Genomic DNA, 16,237 nt, shown 5'->3' with positions numbered 1-16,237 from the left:
GAAAAAACAGGTCGGTAGCCTGGGACAGGGAGAGGAAAAAACATGGTCGGGGTCAAAAATGAGTCGTAAGCCTGGACAGGAGAGTAGACGTAGTCGGGATCAAAAATGGGTCGTAAGCCGGGACGGGGGAGCAGACGCGGTCGGGAACAAAACAGGTCGGAGACAAACGGGAGCAAAAACGGGACAGGCGGGAGTCAGGGTCAAAAAAAGGTTTGCCTTGTATCAACAGAGGTTGCAGACGGACTGACAACAGGGGAGTGACAGGACTGGGTTTAAATAGGGACAGGGAGCCAATCAAAAGGTGATTCACATTGGTATTCATAACAGATACAACAAATCGACGATCTAATGAGTTGCCAACACGTGTATCGATTAGTAGTTCATTGTTTTGACGATGACCTCATTGCTACTTCTGGCCAATGATGTTGCTGTTCTTTGATGACCACACCCTTAAAGGCGGATCTGCTTTTTGAACCTAATAGATTTCAAGGACAATTAAAAGGTGTCAGGGGAGGTATTTTAGGGACAGGATGGACTTTATTATCCGAAGTCTCATCCTCGCAAGTTCAAACTCCATTGATGTCTTCTCTCCCTATTTTGAGTGTCTACTAAGCTTATCGTGGAAGTTGCGTCCCTGAAAAACGCATTCCTCCTTCTCGTTTTCCTGTAGCTGAAATACAGAAAAGACCTCAATAAGATGAAGGGCAGCTCCCATTACCACAACTTGACCTCTGAGGAGAACCTGGCGTTGGTGAACGCCAAGAAGATCAACAAGCTGGTCAGCGAGGTGAGAGGTTTTTTTCGGGTTCGGGTTTTTATTTTTATTATTGACGGATGGTTTGCATCGATGACGTTCCGCGGCTTACCTCCGAGGCCCGGATGATGTCAGTGGACATTTGGGTGTCTGTTACAAGTCGCTGGTGAGCCAAGTTCTATTTCGGCCATTCTACGAGAGTGGGACGTCTCACTAAGGAATTCGCATGGCGGCTGTAGTTTTTATTGGGTCTGACTTCATAGATAGACCATAGATAGATACCATAGATAGATGGATAGATAGATAGATGTCTAGATAGATGTCTAGATAGATAGATAGATGTCTAGATAGGTAGATGTCTAGATAGATAGATGTCTGGATAGATAGATGTCTAGATAGATAGATGTCTGGATAGATAGATAGATGTCTAGATAGATAGATAGAAGTCTAGATAGATAGATGTCTAGATAGATGTCTAGATAGATAGATAGATAGATAGATAGATGTCTAGATGGATAGATGTCTAGATAGATAGATAGATAGATAGATGTCTAGATGGATAGATGTCTAGATAGATAGATAGATAGATAGATAGATAGATGTCTAGATGGATAGATGTCTAAATAGATGTCTAGATAGCTACATGTCTAGATATATGTCTAGTATATAGATAGATGTCTAGATAGGTAGATGTCTAGATGGGTAGATAAATGTCTAGATGTCTAGATAGATAGATAAATGTCTAGGTAGATAGATGTCTCGATAGATAGATGTCTAGATAGATAGATAAATGTCTAGATGTCTAGATAGATAGATGTCTAGATAAATAGATAGATGTCTAGATAGATAGAGAGATGTCTAGATAGATAGATGTCTAGGTAGATAGATGTATAGATGTCTAGATAGATAGATGGATGTCTAGATAAATGGATAGATGTGTAGGTAGATAGATGTCTAGATCGATAGATAGATGTCTAGATAGATAGATAGATGTCTAGATGCATTTATATAGCGCTTTAATCAGTCACTGCAAACCTCCAAAATGCTTTACAATGCACTTCACACTTTACCCATTCACTGATAGCCTTGACAGCCATGCAAGGTCTACCTAGTCATCAGGGTTCAGTGTATCGCCCAAGGATACTTAGAGGGAATCGAAATGAAATGATCTGCATCTATATAGCGCTTTTCAAGTCAATGAAGACTTCCCAAAGCGCTTTACAATGTCCTTCACATTTCCCAATAGCGGCCGTGCAGCCATGTAAGGCGCTAACCTGCATATTAGGGGGTATTAGGGGTTCAGTGCCTTATCCAAGGACACTTCGACATGTAACACGGAGGAGTCGGGATTCGAACTGCGGTCTACTGATCCCAAGACGAGTGCTCTACCTCCTGAGCCACTGCCGCCCCAACCTGCGACCTATCAAAACGAGCGTTTTGGAGAGGACGTCATTGAGCGTCGTCCCAAAATATACGCAGAGAGGAGATATGGCAAAAAGGGAACGCCCTTTATTGCGTTCAAGAGCATTTAAAGTTCCAGAAACGTTCCCCATTGGCCTTAATACTGTCCTCAAAACAACTAATATCTCGTGATGCGCTTTACCTCCTGATGACAAATAGATCTTTTTCACTATTTCTCTGATTTGACAAGGCGTATTTCCTATATGGACTGTCAGGTTGAGTACAAGAAAGACCTGGAAAACAGCAGAGGCCACAGCATCAACTTCTGCGAGACGCCACAGTTTCAGAACGCGTCCAAAGTCGGCAAGTTCACCAGCGATGTAAGCAAAAAAAGCAATATTTTGAATCATAAACCTGACGGTTACAAAAAATGTTGTTTTTTGTTCTGTGTGACACACAAGAACAAATATAAAGAGAAGTACATGGACATGAAGGGCCACTACGAAGGCTCCGGGATTGACAAGAGGACCATGCACGCTATGAAAGCCCGGACCCTCGCCAGCGACGTAAGCGATATGATGGAGGCGGTTTTAAAGGGACAGTGTGTATTATACGACCGCTAGATGTCGCTGTTTTGTGTCGTAAACGATTGCTATTAAAGCTGTTAGGAATAAAATATTGAAAATGTACCGTTTACCAAATTGTTAAAATGAGTTATCTGACACAACCAAACACAACCTTCATTCACGTAACATTAATTAATTTAATTTCTTAAATAATTAAAGTAAGTGGACTCCATCGAATATATGGCCGAATTAGCGTCGCTCGAGTCTCCGTTCAGCCTCCTCTCTCGGCCCACGTTTTTTTTCCGCGAGCTGGCGCGCCGGCTCCTCCCATGGGCGCGCCAGGAAAGCCCCCTTGCCTCGATGTCTGAGGAAACTCAAAACAACACCAAGCGTTTATCAAAACAAGGCCTGACGTCCTTCGTCAGAGCCCTGTTATCAAAATTCCCCAACCAAAATATTCTGAATTTGGATCAGCGTGACCTGTCATTGAACTTCAGCCTACCCGGTGAAAATCTTCATTGCACTCGATAAATGTAACTTGTATTCAATTGCATAAAATCCTCCACAGTAAAATGTACAAAATCCTTCAAAGCGCAAGAAAGAATACAAAGCGACCAAACGGTAACATTGTGAGTTTAGTATCTCACAAGCTTTTGTTTTTTTCGGGTACCCTTAGCAGCAAGATGGCGGAAAATCAGCTCCCTCTAGGGGTGGCTCTTGTTATGTAAAATAAATGTTCATTTCTCGACCCAATGAGTATTTCAAAAAAAGTGACTCTCTTTTGTGATCTAGATTTCGTACAAGCAAGGTCAGGATCACGATCAAGCCGAATTCACTTACCAGGCTACGTTGACACCGGGATACCGCAGTCAAAGGAAGCTGGACCCACTCAAAGACGTGAGTTCTATTACCGTCCTCCCTGGGTATGAGAGGTAAGATCTTTAGCCTGAAATGTCAATCATTACGTATGGGTTTGGGCCTCTCTCTCGCTGACTTTCGTGAAGAGGCCCTGAATCGAAAGAGATGCCCAGCCCAACCCGAACGTAATGATTAACATTTTAGGCCTGCATCGCTGCACTCAGGGCCAGAAGGGGACTGAATACATCGCGCGGATCGGCGCAGCACAAAGAATAATGATGGGTGGATAACGGAAAAAAATGTCAGGCGAGAAAATCCCGGCCTACCTTGAACGGCTTGCATTACCGCGCTCGGATGTGTGGTAGGAGGACTGAGCCATTGTGTAGATCCTCCACCGCGTGACACAAATAGAAAGAAACAATGACGCGTAAATAATGGGAAAAAAATGGCAGCGAGAGAGAAGCCCTGCCTAGCACGAACCCAAACGTAATGATTTACATTGGCGCAGCACAAGAGGGGGCCTATAGCCATCGCAAGGTTCCTCCACCGCACGACAATAAGAAAAAAAACAAAGAACAATGATGTGTGGATAATGGGGTAAAAAAAAAAAGAGATGCGCGGCCCGAACCCGAATGTAATGATTTACATTTTAGACCCGGATCGCCAGTCTCTGTCGCGCGCTCTGCGCTGGGGGGGGACTGAATCCATCGTAAGGTTCCTCCACCGCACGACACAAAGAAGAAAATAACAAAGAACAATGAGGTGTGGATAATGGGGTGAAGAAAGAAATGCCCGGCCCGAACCCGAATGTAAGGAATGACATTTTAGACCCACATCGCCAGTCTCTGTCATGCGCTCTGCGCTGCGGGGGACTGAATCCATCGCGAGGTTCCTCCACCGCACGACATAAAGAAAAAAAAAACAAAGAACAATGACGTGTGGATAATGGGATAAAAAAAAGAGATGCCCGGCCCGAACCCGAATGTAATGATTGACATTTTAGACCCGCATCGCCAGTCTCTGTCATGCGCTCTGCGCTGCGGGGGACTGAATCCATCGCGAGGTTCCTCCACCGCACGACACAAAGAAAAATAAAACAAAGAACAATGACATGTGGATAATAGGGTAAAAAAAAAGAGATGCCCGGCCCGAACGTGAATGTAAGGAATGACATTTTAGACCCACATCGCCAGTCTCTGTCGTGCGCTCTGCGCTGGGGGGGACTGAATCCATCGCGAGGTTCCTCCACCGCACGACAAAAAGAAAAAAAACCAAAGAACAATGACGTGTGGATAATGGGGTAAAAAAAGAGATGCCTGGCCCGAACCCTAATGTAATGATTGACATTTTCCACCTCGCCGGGTTTGGTTGCCTGCTGGCAGATCCCCCACCACGTGACACAAAGAAAAACAAAGAACACTGATTCAGATATACTTTATTATCATTCTTGTACACCTGTATACAGAACGAAATGTCGATGTGTGATGCATGGATAATCAAAACAAAAAGGTCAGTGAGAGAGAAGCCCGGCCCGAACCCAAACGTAACGATTGACATTTTGTTTTTGTTTTTTTAACTACATTTTTTCGCAAATAAAATATGAAAATCCGGTTCTTCTTCAGGCTCAGTCCCTGAAATCAAATGAATTTCTCAGGCTGGCTGGTTTAAAACCCGCGGACCTGGACCGTGTCTGGCCCCGTGCCGATTATTTTCAGGCCCCGATCTAAGTTCTCGTGAGTATGCACCCAAATGATCGTTGAGGTTTGTTATTTTCGTCCCTGCAGAAGAACTACCGACAGCACATAGACCAAGTCAAGTACAGTGCGGTGGCAGAGACCCCGGAAATCCTCTTGGCCAGGAAAAACGCTCATCTCATCAGCAATGTGAGTCACATTGGTTTTTCTGACGTAATTGGCAGAAAATGTACCTCGTTTAAAGGGGCAGTGTGTATTTTTTGCGGGCCACTTGCTGTATTGTGTAGTTCAGTCCTTTTTATGATTAAGGTCTATACAAATGTACATGTTCAATATTTAAGAAAAACGGTTTTGGCGTTCTCTGCAGGATCAAAGCGGTACTACACCTTCTAGCGTCACAACAGAAAACGAGTACTGAAAAGCCCAAAGAGGGATATAAACTACAGAGACTCAAAGTGACCAAAAACGCACCATTTTACTTCGGGTATCTGTAGCAAAGTTAAAAAGAGAGAGAGAGAGAGAAAGAAAGAAAGGAAAAAGAAAGAGAGAGATAAAAAAGAGAGGGGAAAAGAGAAAGAAAAAAAGAGAGTGAAAAAACGAGAGAGAGGGAATAAGAAGGACACAGGAAGAGGAGGAAAGAGAGAAAGACAAAAAATATAAAAGAGAGGGAGAGAAGGGGAAACAGAAAAAAGAAAGGAAAAGAAGAAGAGTAAAGAAGAGAATGAGAGGGGAAGCAAGATGGCGGACAATTATGTCAGTTCTCTGTCGGTGAGGCTCATATTATGTAAAATAATGCTATTTTCTCGACTTATGAAAACTCAATTTTAAAAAATATCTCTTCCTTTGTTAGTCCAAGTATTTTTGCTTATTACTTAAATATATTTGTTCCTATGAATAAAAGTTTTTTTTACTACGAAGAGGCGCCAGATAATACACACTGCTCCTTTAAAAAAAACCCGAATCCCAAAAATTCAGATCATTTTAAGCAATTTTTAAATGATTTTTCCAACTAAAAGAGATGATAAAAACTTCATATAAATACTTTAATTAAGCAGTATTTTGTGCAACTTCGGTAAGATTTGTTTTTTTCTAGTACAATAGTAAATAGTCACTTTTACTGTATAGCAGATAAAGATATCTTTGCTTGTGTATACCGTAGTTCTTTTTCCCATTATTCAAATGAGAACAATCATTTTCCATAGCGCTTTTCAAGTCACTGAAGACCTCCCAAAGCGCTTTACAATGTGCTTCACACTTACCCATTCACACACACACACACACACACTCACACACCAATAGGGAGTCAGCCTCCAAAAGTTTTGAGGATAATCAAGATGCTAAATGTTAAATGCTAAATGGTAGATGGACTGCATTTATATAGCGCTTTTCAAGTCAATGAAGAGCTCCCAAAGCGCTTTACAATGTGCTTCACACTTACCTATTCACACACACACACACTCACACACCAATAGGGAGTCAGCCTCCAAACGTTTTGAGGATAATCAAGATGCTAAATGTTAAATGCTAAATGGGAGATGGACTGCATTTCTATAGCGCTTTTCAAGTCAATGAAGACCTCCTAAAGCGCTTTACAATGTGCTTCACACTTACCCCTTCACACACACACTCACACACCGATAGCAGCGTCAGCGTCAGCCATGCAAGGCAACTACCTGCTCATCAAGGTTTTAAGGTTTTTCGGAGTTTTGGACAACCACAATTGTTAATGTTTGAAATCTAAAAGCGCCGACCAATCACAGTCAAGTTTTTATAATATCACAAGCCAATAAACACCGTTCAAAGTTTGCAAGCACCACACTATGCCACACCCACCGTGTGAGCTCATTGAGTGTCATGGCGGACTCCGTAAACATAGTCCCAGAGTCAACAAACGAGAAGGAAACGAAGCCTGCACCAAAGAAGGGCGGTCCATCACTTGTTTGGCCCTTTTTTTTTTTTTTTTACCCATATCAAAAAAGTTTCCTTATTTTAAAGGAACAGTGTATTATTAAGGCCCTTTTAGTGGTGAAATAAAAACTTTTATTCATCATAAAAAAAAAAAGTTTAAAAAATAAACCACAATATAAAAATACACTATCATATAAACATGGAGTCGTTCAAATATTTGCAAGTTGAGAAGTGTGGATTTATTTGACATAACACAAGCCTCATTTTAACGTTGTGCTTTTTAGCACTCATTTTGGTTGCACTACAGAATAAAGTGAAACCTCGTGGTCAAATAATAAACACTATTCCTTTAAGATGTCATATTGGACCCCTAGATGGCATTGTATTGTCTAGTATGGGCGAGGGCCAGTGTGGCAGCAGGATGCCTGATAAAAATGGCGCCGACTTAAGTGGGCACTTCACTGTGTAAAAGAATCTCCATCTTGGATTTTCTATAAAAAAATAACATTAGTATGATAGTTTACTTCGATTATTCTACTGCAGAAATACTAAAACAATCTATGACGGAGATACAACAAAAATACAACTGCAGAAATACTACAAAAATGATACAAAAATACAACAAAAAAATCCACTATTGAACTACTACAAAAACACAACAGAAATACTACAGAAAGTACTTGAAAATACTTTTATGGAAGTACTTCAAAGATTCCACGACAGAAATACAAAAAAATCTATACTATCTATACTACAAAAATCTACTACAGAAATATTACAAAAATGAAACAAAAAATACTACATATATACAACAAAATATTGACTACGGAAATATTACAAAAAATACTAAAGATATACAACAAAAGAAATCTACTATGGAAATACACCAAAAATGATACAAAAATACTACATATATACGACAAAATATCTACTAGGGAAATACTACAAAAATACTACAGATCTACAACAAAAAAATCTACTATGGAAATACAACAACATCATAACCAAAACATTACAGAAATACTTGAAAATACCTTTATGGAAGTACTACGAAAAGACTACTTCATAAATACCACAAAAATAAAACTACAATATTTCTAGAAAACAGAAATATTACAAAAATGATACCAAAAAATACTACATATATACAACAAAATATTGACTACGGAAATATTACAAAAAATACTAAAGATATACAACAAAAGAAATCTACTATGGAAATACACCAAAAATGATACAAAAATACTACATATATACGACAAAATATCTACTACGGAAATACTACAAAAATACTACAGATCTACAACAACAAAATCTACTATGGAAATACAACAACATCATAACCAAAACATTACAGAAATACTTGAAAATACCTTTATGGAAGTACTACAAAAAGACTACTTCATAAATACCACAAAAATAAAACTACAATAATTCTAGAAAACAGAAATATTACAAAAATGATACAAAAAATACTACATATATACAACAAAATATCTACTTTGAAAATACTACAGAAACACTTGAAAATACCTTTATGGTAATACTACAAGGATAGTTCAAAAAATACAACAAAAAATATAAAATAACATTAGTATGATAGTTTATGTAGTTTTGCCTCGTATTCAAATCATTTTTTTTTTGGGTGAATGTAAGTTTTGTACCACTAGGGGGCACTAAATATGACACTCTGTCCCTTAAAGAAAAGTGTATCTCATTTAGAAGTTAAACATCTAGTAAGGTTATAAGAAAAGTACCTAAAACAGGCATCATCTTCTTCAAATGCTTCAATATTTGCGTCATAACACTTTCCCACGATTACCCAGCTTAACTACAAAGCAGACTACGAGAAGACGAAGCACTTGTACACGCTCAACGAAGACTTGCCCCAAATCAAGAGAGCCAGAGACAATGCCGTCTTGTGCAGCGACGTAAGTACGGACCCTAACTCCTAAACCCCTTCATATTTTTGGTAAACAAACCCTGTCATTTTCCTTACGGGCCTGAGCGTTCATACAAAGTGGGTGAGCAACGCTTGAAACAACAGTGAGCAACGGCAATCCCAAGCGTGGCAACTGAGTCATTATCAAACATGTCCAAAACTTGACATCACGTTACATTTTGCTGAGTTTCCGGCAATGCAAAATTATTTTTCTCTTTTGAACGAATTGACTCGTGTACGATTGCCTACAAACTTCATTTGTTTTTACAATTCTTTCACAAGATTTCCATTTCTTTTTATTTCCTGATATATTTTGTCGCATAATATTAACATTTTTGGGGGCTGATTGAGTCGGTTGCAAGATACAGAACTGTATTTAATCACATTTTTTAGTGGAAGTACAATGTTGGCAACAAGATTCACTTGATAGAATTGGAAATTCCTTTAAAAAAAATCTCATTGTGTTTATTTTTTCCTAGTTGTTACTTTTTTCTTTTTGTTCTCTATTTACTTTTTTTCCTTTGTTACTTTCTTTTCTTTTTTTGTGGCTTTTTTCTAAATTTTTCCTTCTTTTTTCTCTTCCTATTGTTTCTTTTTTTCTCAGCTTTTCACAACTTTTTCATTTTGGTATTTTTTTCTTTTTTGTTCTATTCCCCCTTCCTTTAAGTCATTTTGTGCATAATTTTACATAATATTTGGTCATGTTGGGATTAAAGAAGCAAAAACAACCTGAAGAGCCGTTTAAGACCCGAAAGAGCTGGTTCTTTTTAGTGAGCCGAGCCGAAGAAGCCGGTTCTCGACAAACTCTACCAACTTTACTCAACTTCGTTCTACTTCGACTCGACTTCAAAATACCGCATTTAGAACATAACGTCAGGGGAACCCGTGTATTTTTACCATCGTGCACTGTAATTTTGACTTAATTCGCTTCTTAGTTAGCAATTTGGAGCCCTGATTTTTGTGAGCTGGCTAGATTTTCTTGTGTGCGGAAAAGCTCTGGGCAGTGCGCAACTTAGAGGGAACACTGGTCATGACACATATCATTGGAAAGCTTCAACTCTTCCCATTCAAGATTTCGAAACGTACTTATTGCAATAACATCACGACCAGTCTCTTACAAGATACCTGAAAAGCTGCCGTCATCAATCATTTCAATGCCCCAAAAAAAAAAAAAAAAAATCCGCCTAAATGTATTCCTGCAGCATTGGAATTTCCTGCTTGTAATCCGTCCCTTAATTCGTTTCGTCCCGCTCAAAAGTAAACAGACTCGTGAGCTGATTCCCAATATGGCCGTTACCCTCTGACCTTTCCATTGACACCACTCTCGACCAATTGCGAATTTTTCACACACGGTCCACAGTGTTGTGATTACCGATGGACCCAAATGCAGGGAGCAGGAAACTCATAGTATTCCAAAAATGATCGTATTTTATCACAGAAATCTTCAACAAAGTCAGAGTCAAAAACAACAATAAAAGTGTCTGAATCATGAAACAATTAAACAAACCTTACCAAGCAGGATGCCCAAGAAAATGGAATGACGATAAACAAAGTTGGAGATAAATATCACCTGACGCTGAATGCTGTCTGAAAATGTACTTATGATAGTTAGGGACACGTGTGGGTTGATTGGACCCACCTGTCCCAATTCCAAATTAATCAGGCGCCCTCTGGTGGATGGAGGCGGTCCAGACCCTAACACACAGCCTGTATTGAAAAAAACAACACGCAATGAAAGCCAATGAAAATTCCCGGACATAAACATATTCAAATCAAACCTGAAAATAACTGCGTAATGCGATCTACAGTGATTGACTTCTGGAAAGAGAAGTCAAACATTAACAACTCTTTCACAATGTCTAAAAAATGGCCAAAGTAAAATACACAATTGCAAAGGTCAGTTTGGGACATAAATTCATAGTGTTCCCTTTCAAAGGAGACCAAAACTGAGCATATCTCACAAACATCATTCATTTGACTTTGGGTACGTCATGGTTTGGGATTTCCCTGCTTCCTTCCAGATCAAATATAAAGAGGCTTGGGAGAAGACCAAATCTAAAGCTTGTGACATCGGTGTGGACGACCTCAGCGTCAAGGCGGCCAAAGCGTCCCGGGACCTTGCCAGCGACGTAAGAAACTGAACAAAAAACGAAACACGAAAAAAAGCGTTGGAAGACTGACAGAATAAGGAGTTACAGTTATTAGTTACTTCAATTAAAGGTAAATTCAGAGGACCCCCGCTCCAAAAATGAGTGTGTTCCGCTGAAAGTAAGCTGAGCCCCTTAAACTGCATTAGAAAAAGCCACATAATCAATAAAATGGACACCAAGATCGTTCTTTTTTCCTTTCTTTCTTTCTTTTTTTTCTCTTTCTTTCTTACCTTCTTTTTTTCTCTTGTTTTTTCTAGCTTTCACTGTTTCTCTCTCTTCCTCTCTACTTTTCTTAATGTCTTTCCACCTCTCCCCCTCTTTGTCTTTCCCTTTCTTCTCCTCTCTTTCTTTCTGTCTATATCTCTCTTTCATTCTTTCTTTCTTTGTCTTTCTTTCTTTTTCGTTCTCTCTTTTCTTTCTCCGTCTTTTTTATAGCTCTTTCTATGTTTCTCCTTCTATTTCGGTTTATTTCCCCCTCTCTTTCCATCTCTCTCTCTTGCCTCTTCTCTCTGTCTCTCTGTCTCTCTCTCTCTCTCTCTCTCTCTCTCTCTCTCTCTCTTCCTTTTTTCCTCTTTTTCCACTTATTTCCCTTTCTCGCTTTCTCGCTTTCTAATTTTCTCTTATTCTCTCTCTCTTTTTTTCCTCTTTCCCTGTTCTTCTCTTACCCTCGCTCTCTTTCTTTCTCTTTCTCTCCTGTTCAACGTTCTCTTTTTTTTTCAAGTTTCTCTTTTTCTTTCTCCCTCTCTTTTTAACTTTCTCTCTCTTTCTTTCCTCCTCTTCCCCTGTCCTTCTCTTACCCTCTCTTTCTTTCTCTCTCCTTTTCAACTTTCTCTCTTTTTTTCAACTTTCTCCCATTTTCTTTCTCTCTTTCTCTCTCTCTCTCTCTCTCTCTCTCACTTTCTCTTCCTCCTCTTCCCCTATCCTTCTCTTACCCTCGCTCTCTTTCTTTCTCTTTCTCCTGTTCAACGTTCTCTTTTTTTTCAAGTTTCTCTCTTTTTCTTCCTCCCTCTCTTTTTAAGTTTCTCTCTCTCTCACTTTCCTCCTCTTCCCCTGTCCTTCTCTTACCCTTTCTCTCTTTCTTTCTTTCTCTCTTGTTCACCGTTCTCTCGTTTTTCAAGTATCTCTCTTTTTTTCCCTCTTTTTCTCTCTCTCTCTCTCTTTCCTCCTCTTCCCCTGTCCTTCTCTCACCCTCTCTCTCATTTTCTTTCTCTGTCTTCTATCTCTCTCTCGCTTTATCTCTGTCGCTCTTTTTTTATTCCTCTCTTCCTCCCTCTCTCTCTAATCAACTAGCCCCCCCCCCCTTTCGGGAGAGCGCTTTTTTTCTACCGCGTGGCCCCCGAGTTCAAACGAGTTTCCCCCCCCTCCCCCCGACGCTCCTTCGTACAACCTTTGGGTCCCGAGTCACGGCGAGCGCCATGTTTTCCAGCTGAAATACAAAGAAAGCTACCTGAAGAACAAGGAATCGGCGGTGGGCGTCAACGTGAGCGACTCCAAGACCTTGCATTCGCTCCAGGTGGCCAAGATGTTCAGCGACGTGAGTCCTTCCTTCGGGAAAGGGGGGCAAAGGCCGCCCTCCGTCCTAGCTCACCCCGAGGTTCCCTCTCCAGGTGGCGTACAAGAAGGGCTCCAAGGAGAACCGGGGCCAGTTCAGCTTGTCCATGGACATGGTCAACCTGAGCCAGGCCAAAAAAGCCCAAGCTCTGGCCAGCGACCTGGAATACCGCACCAGGCTGCACGACTACACCGCCCTGGCCGACGACATCAAGGTCCAGCAGGCCAAGAAAGCCTATTCACTGCAGAGTGAGGTAATCAATTAGGGAACGCCAAAAAACACCTACCTTCCTTTTAAAGACCAAGAACCTGAAATCGAATGTGAAATAATGCAATTGAAGGCCACGCTGTGTTGTGTTTGACCACTAGATCTTGCTGTATCATATAGTGCGGGGGTGTGCAAACTACAGCCCGCAGGCCACAAGCGGCCCGGCAGGCTTCTTCATCCGGCCCTCCGAACCAAAATGGTCAAAATATTATGACAAACGGATACATAGTATTACTAATAAAACATTTGTGTGTCTTCAACATAAATACTACCAAAGAAATTCTACAAACTGAATGTAAAATGTAGTGCTTGAATATATATCATTTTGCTTTTCTACAATAGAAATACTACAACACTAATACTATGATACAAAAATACTACTACAAAAATATAACCCCCCTGTAATACTGGAACAAATTTCTACAGAAATATTGCAAAAAAATGTACTATGGAAATACTACTAAAATGCTGCAAAAATAAAACAACAGTAATACTACAAAAATATTACAGAAATACTACACATATAAAAAAAGGTTCTACAATGGAAATAGTGCACGAATACAACAGAAATACTGCAAAAATACTTCTACAATAATACTACAAAAACACTGCAGAACATTTACAAAAATATTACTACAGAAATATGACAAAAATAAAACAAAAAATACTATAATCTACTATGGAACTACTACAAATACGTAACTGAAACACTACAAAAATACCTTTATGGAATTAATACAAAAATTCAATTGCAGAAATAATACAAAAATCTACTACAGAAATATTACAAAAATGACACAAAAATACTAAATATACACAACAAAATATCTACTACAGAAAAATACTACAAAAATACTACAGATCTACAACAACAAAAAATGTACTATGGAAATACAACAACAACATAACCAAAACAGAAATATTTGAAAATACCTTTATGGAAGTACTACGGAAAAGACTACTGCAGAAATACCAGAAAAATAAAACTACAATAATAAGACAAAAATACTGCAGAACTAAAACAAAAATCGAACTGCAGAAATACTACAAAAATCTACTACAGAAATATTACAAAAATGATCCAAAAAATACTATATATATACACAACAAAATATCTACTACGGATATAGTACAGAAACACTTGAAAATAATTTTATGGAAATACTACCAAAAAAAAAATACTTCAGATATACAACAAAAAAATCCACTCTGAAAATACAACAAAAACGCAACAGAAATACAACAGAAAGTACTTGAAAATACTTTTATGGAAGTACTTCAAGTATTCTACTGCAGAAATACCCAAACAATCTATGACGTAGATACTGCAAAAATACTACAGAGGTACAACAAAAATACGACTGCAGAAATACTACATAAATCTACTACAGAAATATTACAAAAATGATACAAAAAATACTACATACATACAACAAAATATTGACTACGGAAATATTACAAAAAATACTACAGATATACAACAAAAGAAATCTACTATGGAAATACACCAAAAATGATACAAAAATACTACATATATACGAAAAAATATCGACTACGGAAATACTACAAAAATACTACAGATCTACAACAAAAAAATCTACTATGGAAATACAACAACATCATAACCAAAACACTACAAAAATACTTGAAAATACCTTTATGGAAGTACTATGAAAAGACTACTTCATAAATACCACAAAAATAAAACTACAATAATTCTAGAAAACAGAAATATTACAAAAATGATACAAAAAATACTACATATATACAACAAAATATCTACTTTGAAAATACTACAGAAACACTTGAAAATACTTTTATGGTAATACTACAAGGATAATTCAAAAAATACAACAAAAAAATCCACTTTATACTATACTACAAAAACGCAACAGAAATACTACAGAAAGTACTTGAAAATACTTTTATGAAAGTACTTCGATTATTCTACTGCAGTAATACTAAAACAATCTATGACGGAGATACAACAAAAACTGCAGAAATACTTCAAAAATGATGCAAAAATACAGCAAAACAAGCCACTATTGAAATACTACAAAGACTTAACAGAAATACTACAGTACTTGAAAATACTTTTATGAAAGTACTTCGATTATTCTACTGCAGTAATACTAAAACAATCTATGACGGAGATACAACAAAAACTGCAGAAATACTTCAAAAATGATGCAAAAATACAGCAAAACAAGCCACTATTGAAATACTACAAAAACGCAACAGAAATACTACAGTACTTGAAAATACTTTTATGAAAGTACTTCGATTATTCTACTGCAGTAATACTAAAACAATCTATGACGGAGATACAACAAAAACTGCAGAAATACTTCAAAAATGATGCAAAAATACAGCAAAACAAGCCACTATTGAAATACTACAAAAACGCAACAGAAATACTACAGTACTTGAAAATACTTTTATGAAAGTACGTTGATTATTCTACTTTAGTAATACTAAAACAATCCATGACAAAAATACGACTGCAGAAGTACTCCAAAAAGTAATCCTACAAAACTAAATATCAAACGAAGGTCTTAAACCGGTGATTTTATGGAACCTATCTATTTCAAAAGTAATATAACATGTACATAAATGAAAAAAAACACGGATCCAAGATCGGCCCCCGTTTTGGAAGCCAACTCGACTCCAAAAAACGAGCGCTAAAAAACATGGGTTCCTAACAGAGAGAACAATCTGTGCTCTTACTCCTCAGAACCTCTACCGTTCCGACTTGAACTGGATGAAAGGAGTCAGCTGGCAAACGGACGGTTCCCTCAACATGGCCCAGGCCAAAAAAGCCGGAGATCTTCTCAGCGACGTGGGTTTTTCTACCGTTCGATAAAAATTCTCGGGTGACGTTTCGGAATCTTTTGCAGAATAAATACCGGCAGAAGGTGGATCGCATCAAGTTCACCCAAGTGGCGGACAATCTCTTCACCAAACACGCCAAGAAGAGTCAGGAACTTCAGAGCCACGTAAGGTCCCGAGCAATGTTTCCCTGTCGTTTTCCTTACGGGTCTGAGCCTTCACACAAAGTGGGTGAGGAGCGCTTGAAACAACAGTGAGCAACGGCAATCCCCAGTGTGGCAACTCAATCATTATCAAACATGTCCAAAACTTGACA

At 38.7% G+C, this 16,237-nt stretch overlaps 1 protein-coding gene across 1 annotated transcript in view; it reads left to right on the top strand.

The window, feature by feature from the left end:
* The window catches only part of nrap (nebulin-related anchoring protein), a 73,483-nt gene that overhangs the window by 22,635 nt on the left and 34,611 nt on the right, over window positions 1-16,237 (top strand). Inside the window, exons 12-22 of the mRNA XM_088324270.1 lie at window positions 671-787; window positions 2,431-2,535; window positions 2,617-2,721; window positions 3,514-3,618; window positions 5,364-5,462; window positions 9,008-9,112; window positions 11,145-11,252; window positions 12,700-12,807; window positions 12,881-13,078; window positions 15,827-15,931; window positions 15,990-16,088. Of these exons, the coding sequence (XP_088180396.1) occupies window positions 671-787; window positions 2,431-2,535; window positions 2,617-2,721; window positions 3,514-3,618; window positions 5,364-5,462; window positions 9,008-9,112; window positions 11,145-11,252; window positions 12,700-12,807; window positions 12,881-13,078; window positions 15,827-15,931; window positions 15,990-16,088 (1,254 nt within the window). The remainder of the gene's footprint in view (window positions 1-670; window positions 788-2,430; window positions 2,536-2,616; window positions 2,722-3,513; window positions 3,619-5,363; window positions 5,463-9,007; window positions 9,113-11,144; window positions 11,253-12,699; window positions 12,808-12,880; window positions 13,079-15,826; window positions 15,932-15,989; window positions 16,089-16,237) is intronic.

The sequence above is a fragment of the Urocampus carinirostris genome, chromosome 19, assembly GCF_059441175.1.
Source record: "Urocampus carinirostris isolate Australia breed hairy pipefish chromosome 19, RoL_Ucar_1.0, whole genome shotgun sequence".
NCBI classification, from domain to species: domain Eukaryota; kingdom Metazoa; phylum Chordata; class Actinopteri; order Syngnathiformes; family Syngnathidae; genus Urocampus; species Urocampus carinirostris.
The sequence above is the reverse complement of the archived record's forward strand: the minus strand, read 5'-3'. Positions and strand labels throughout refer to the sequence as shown.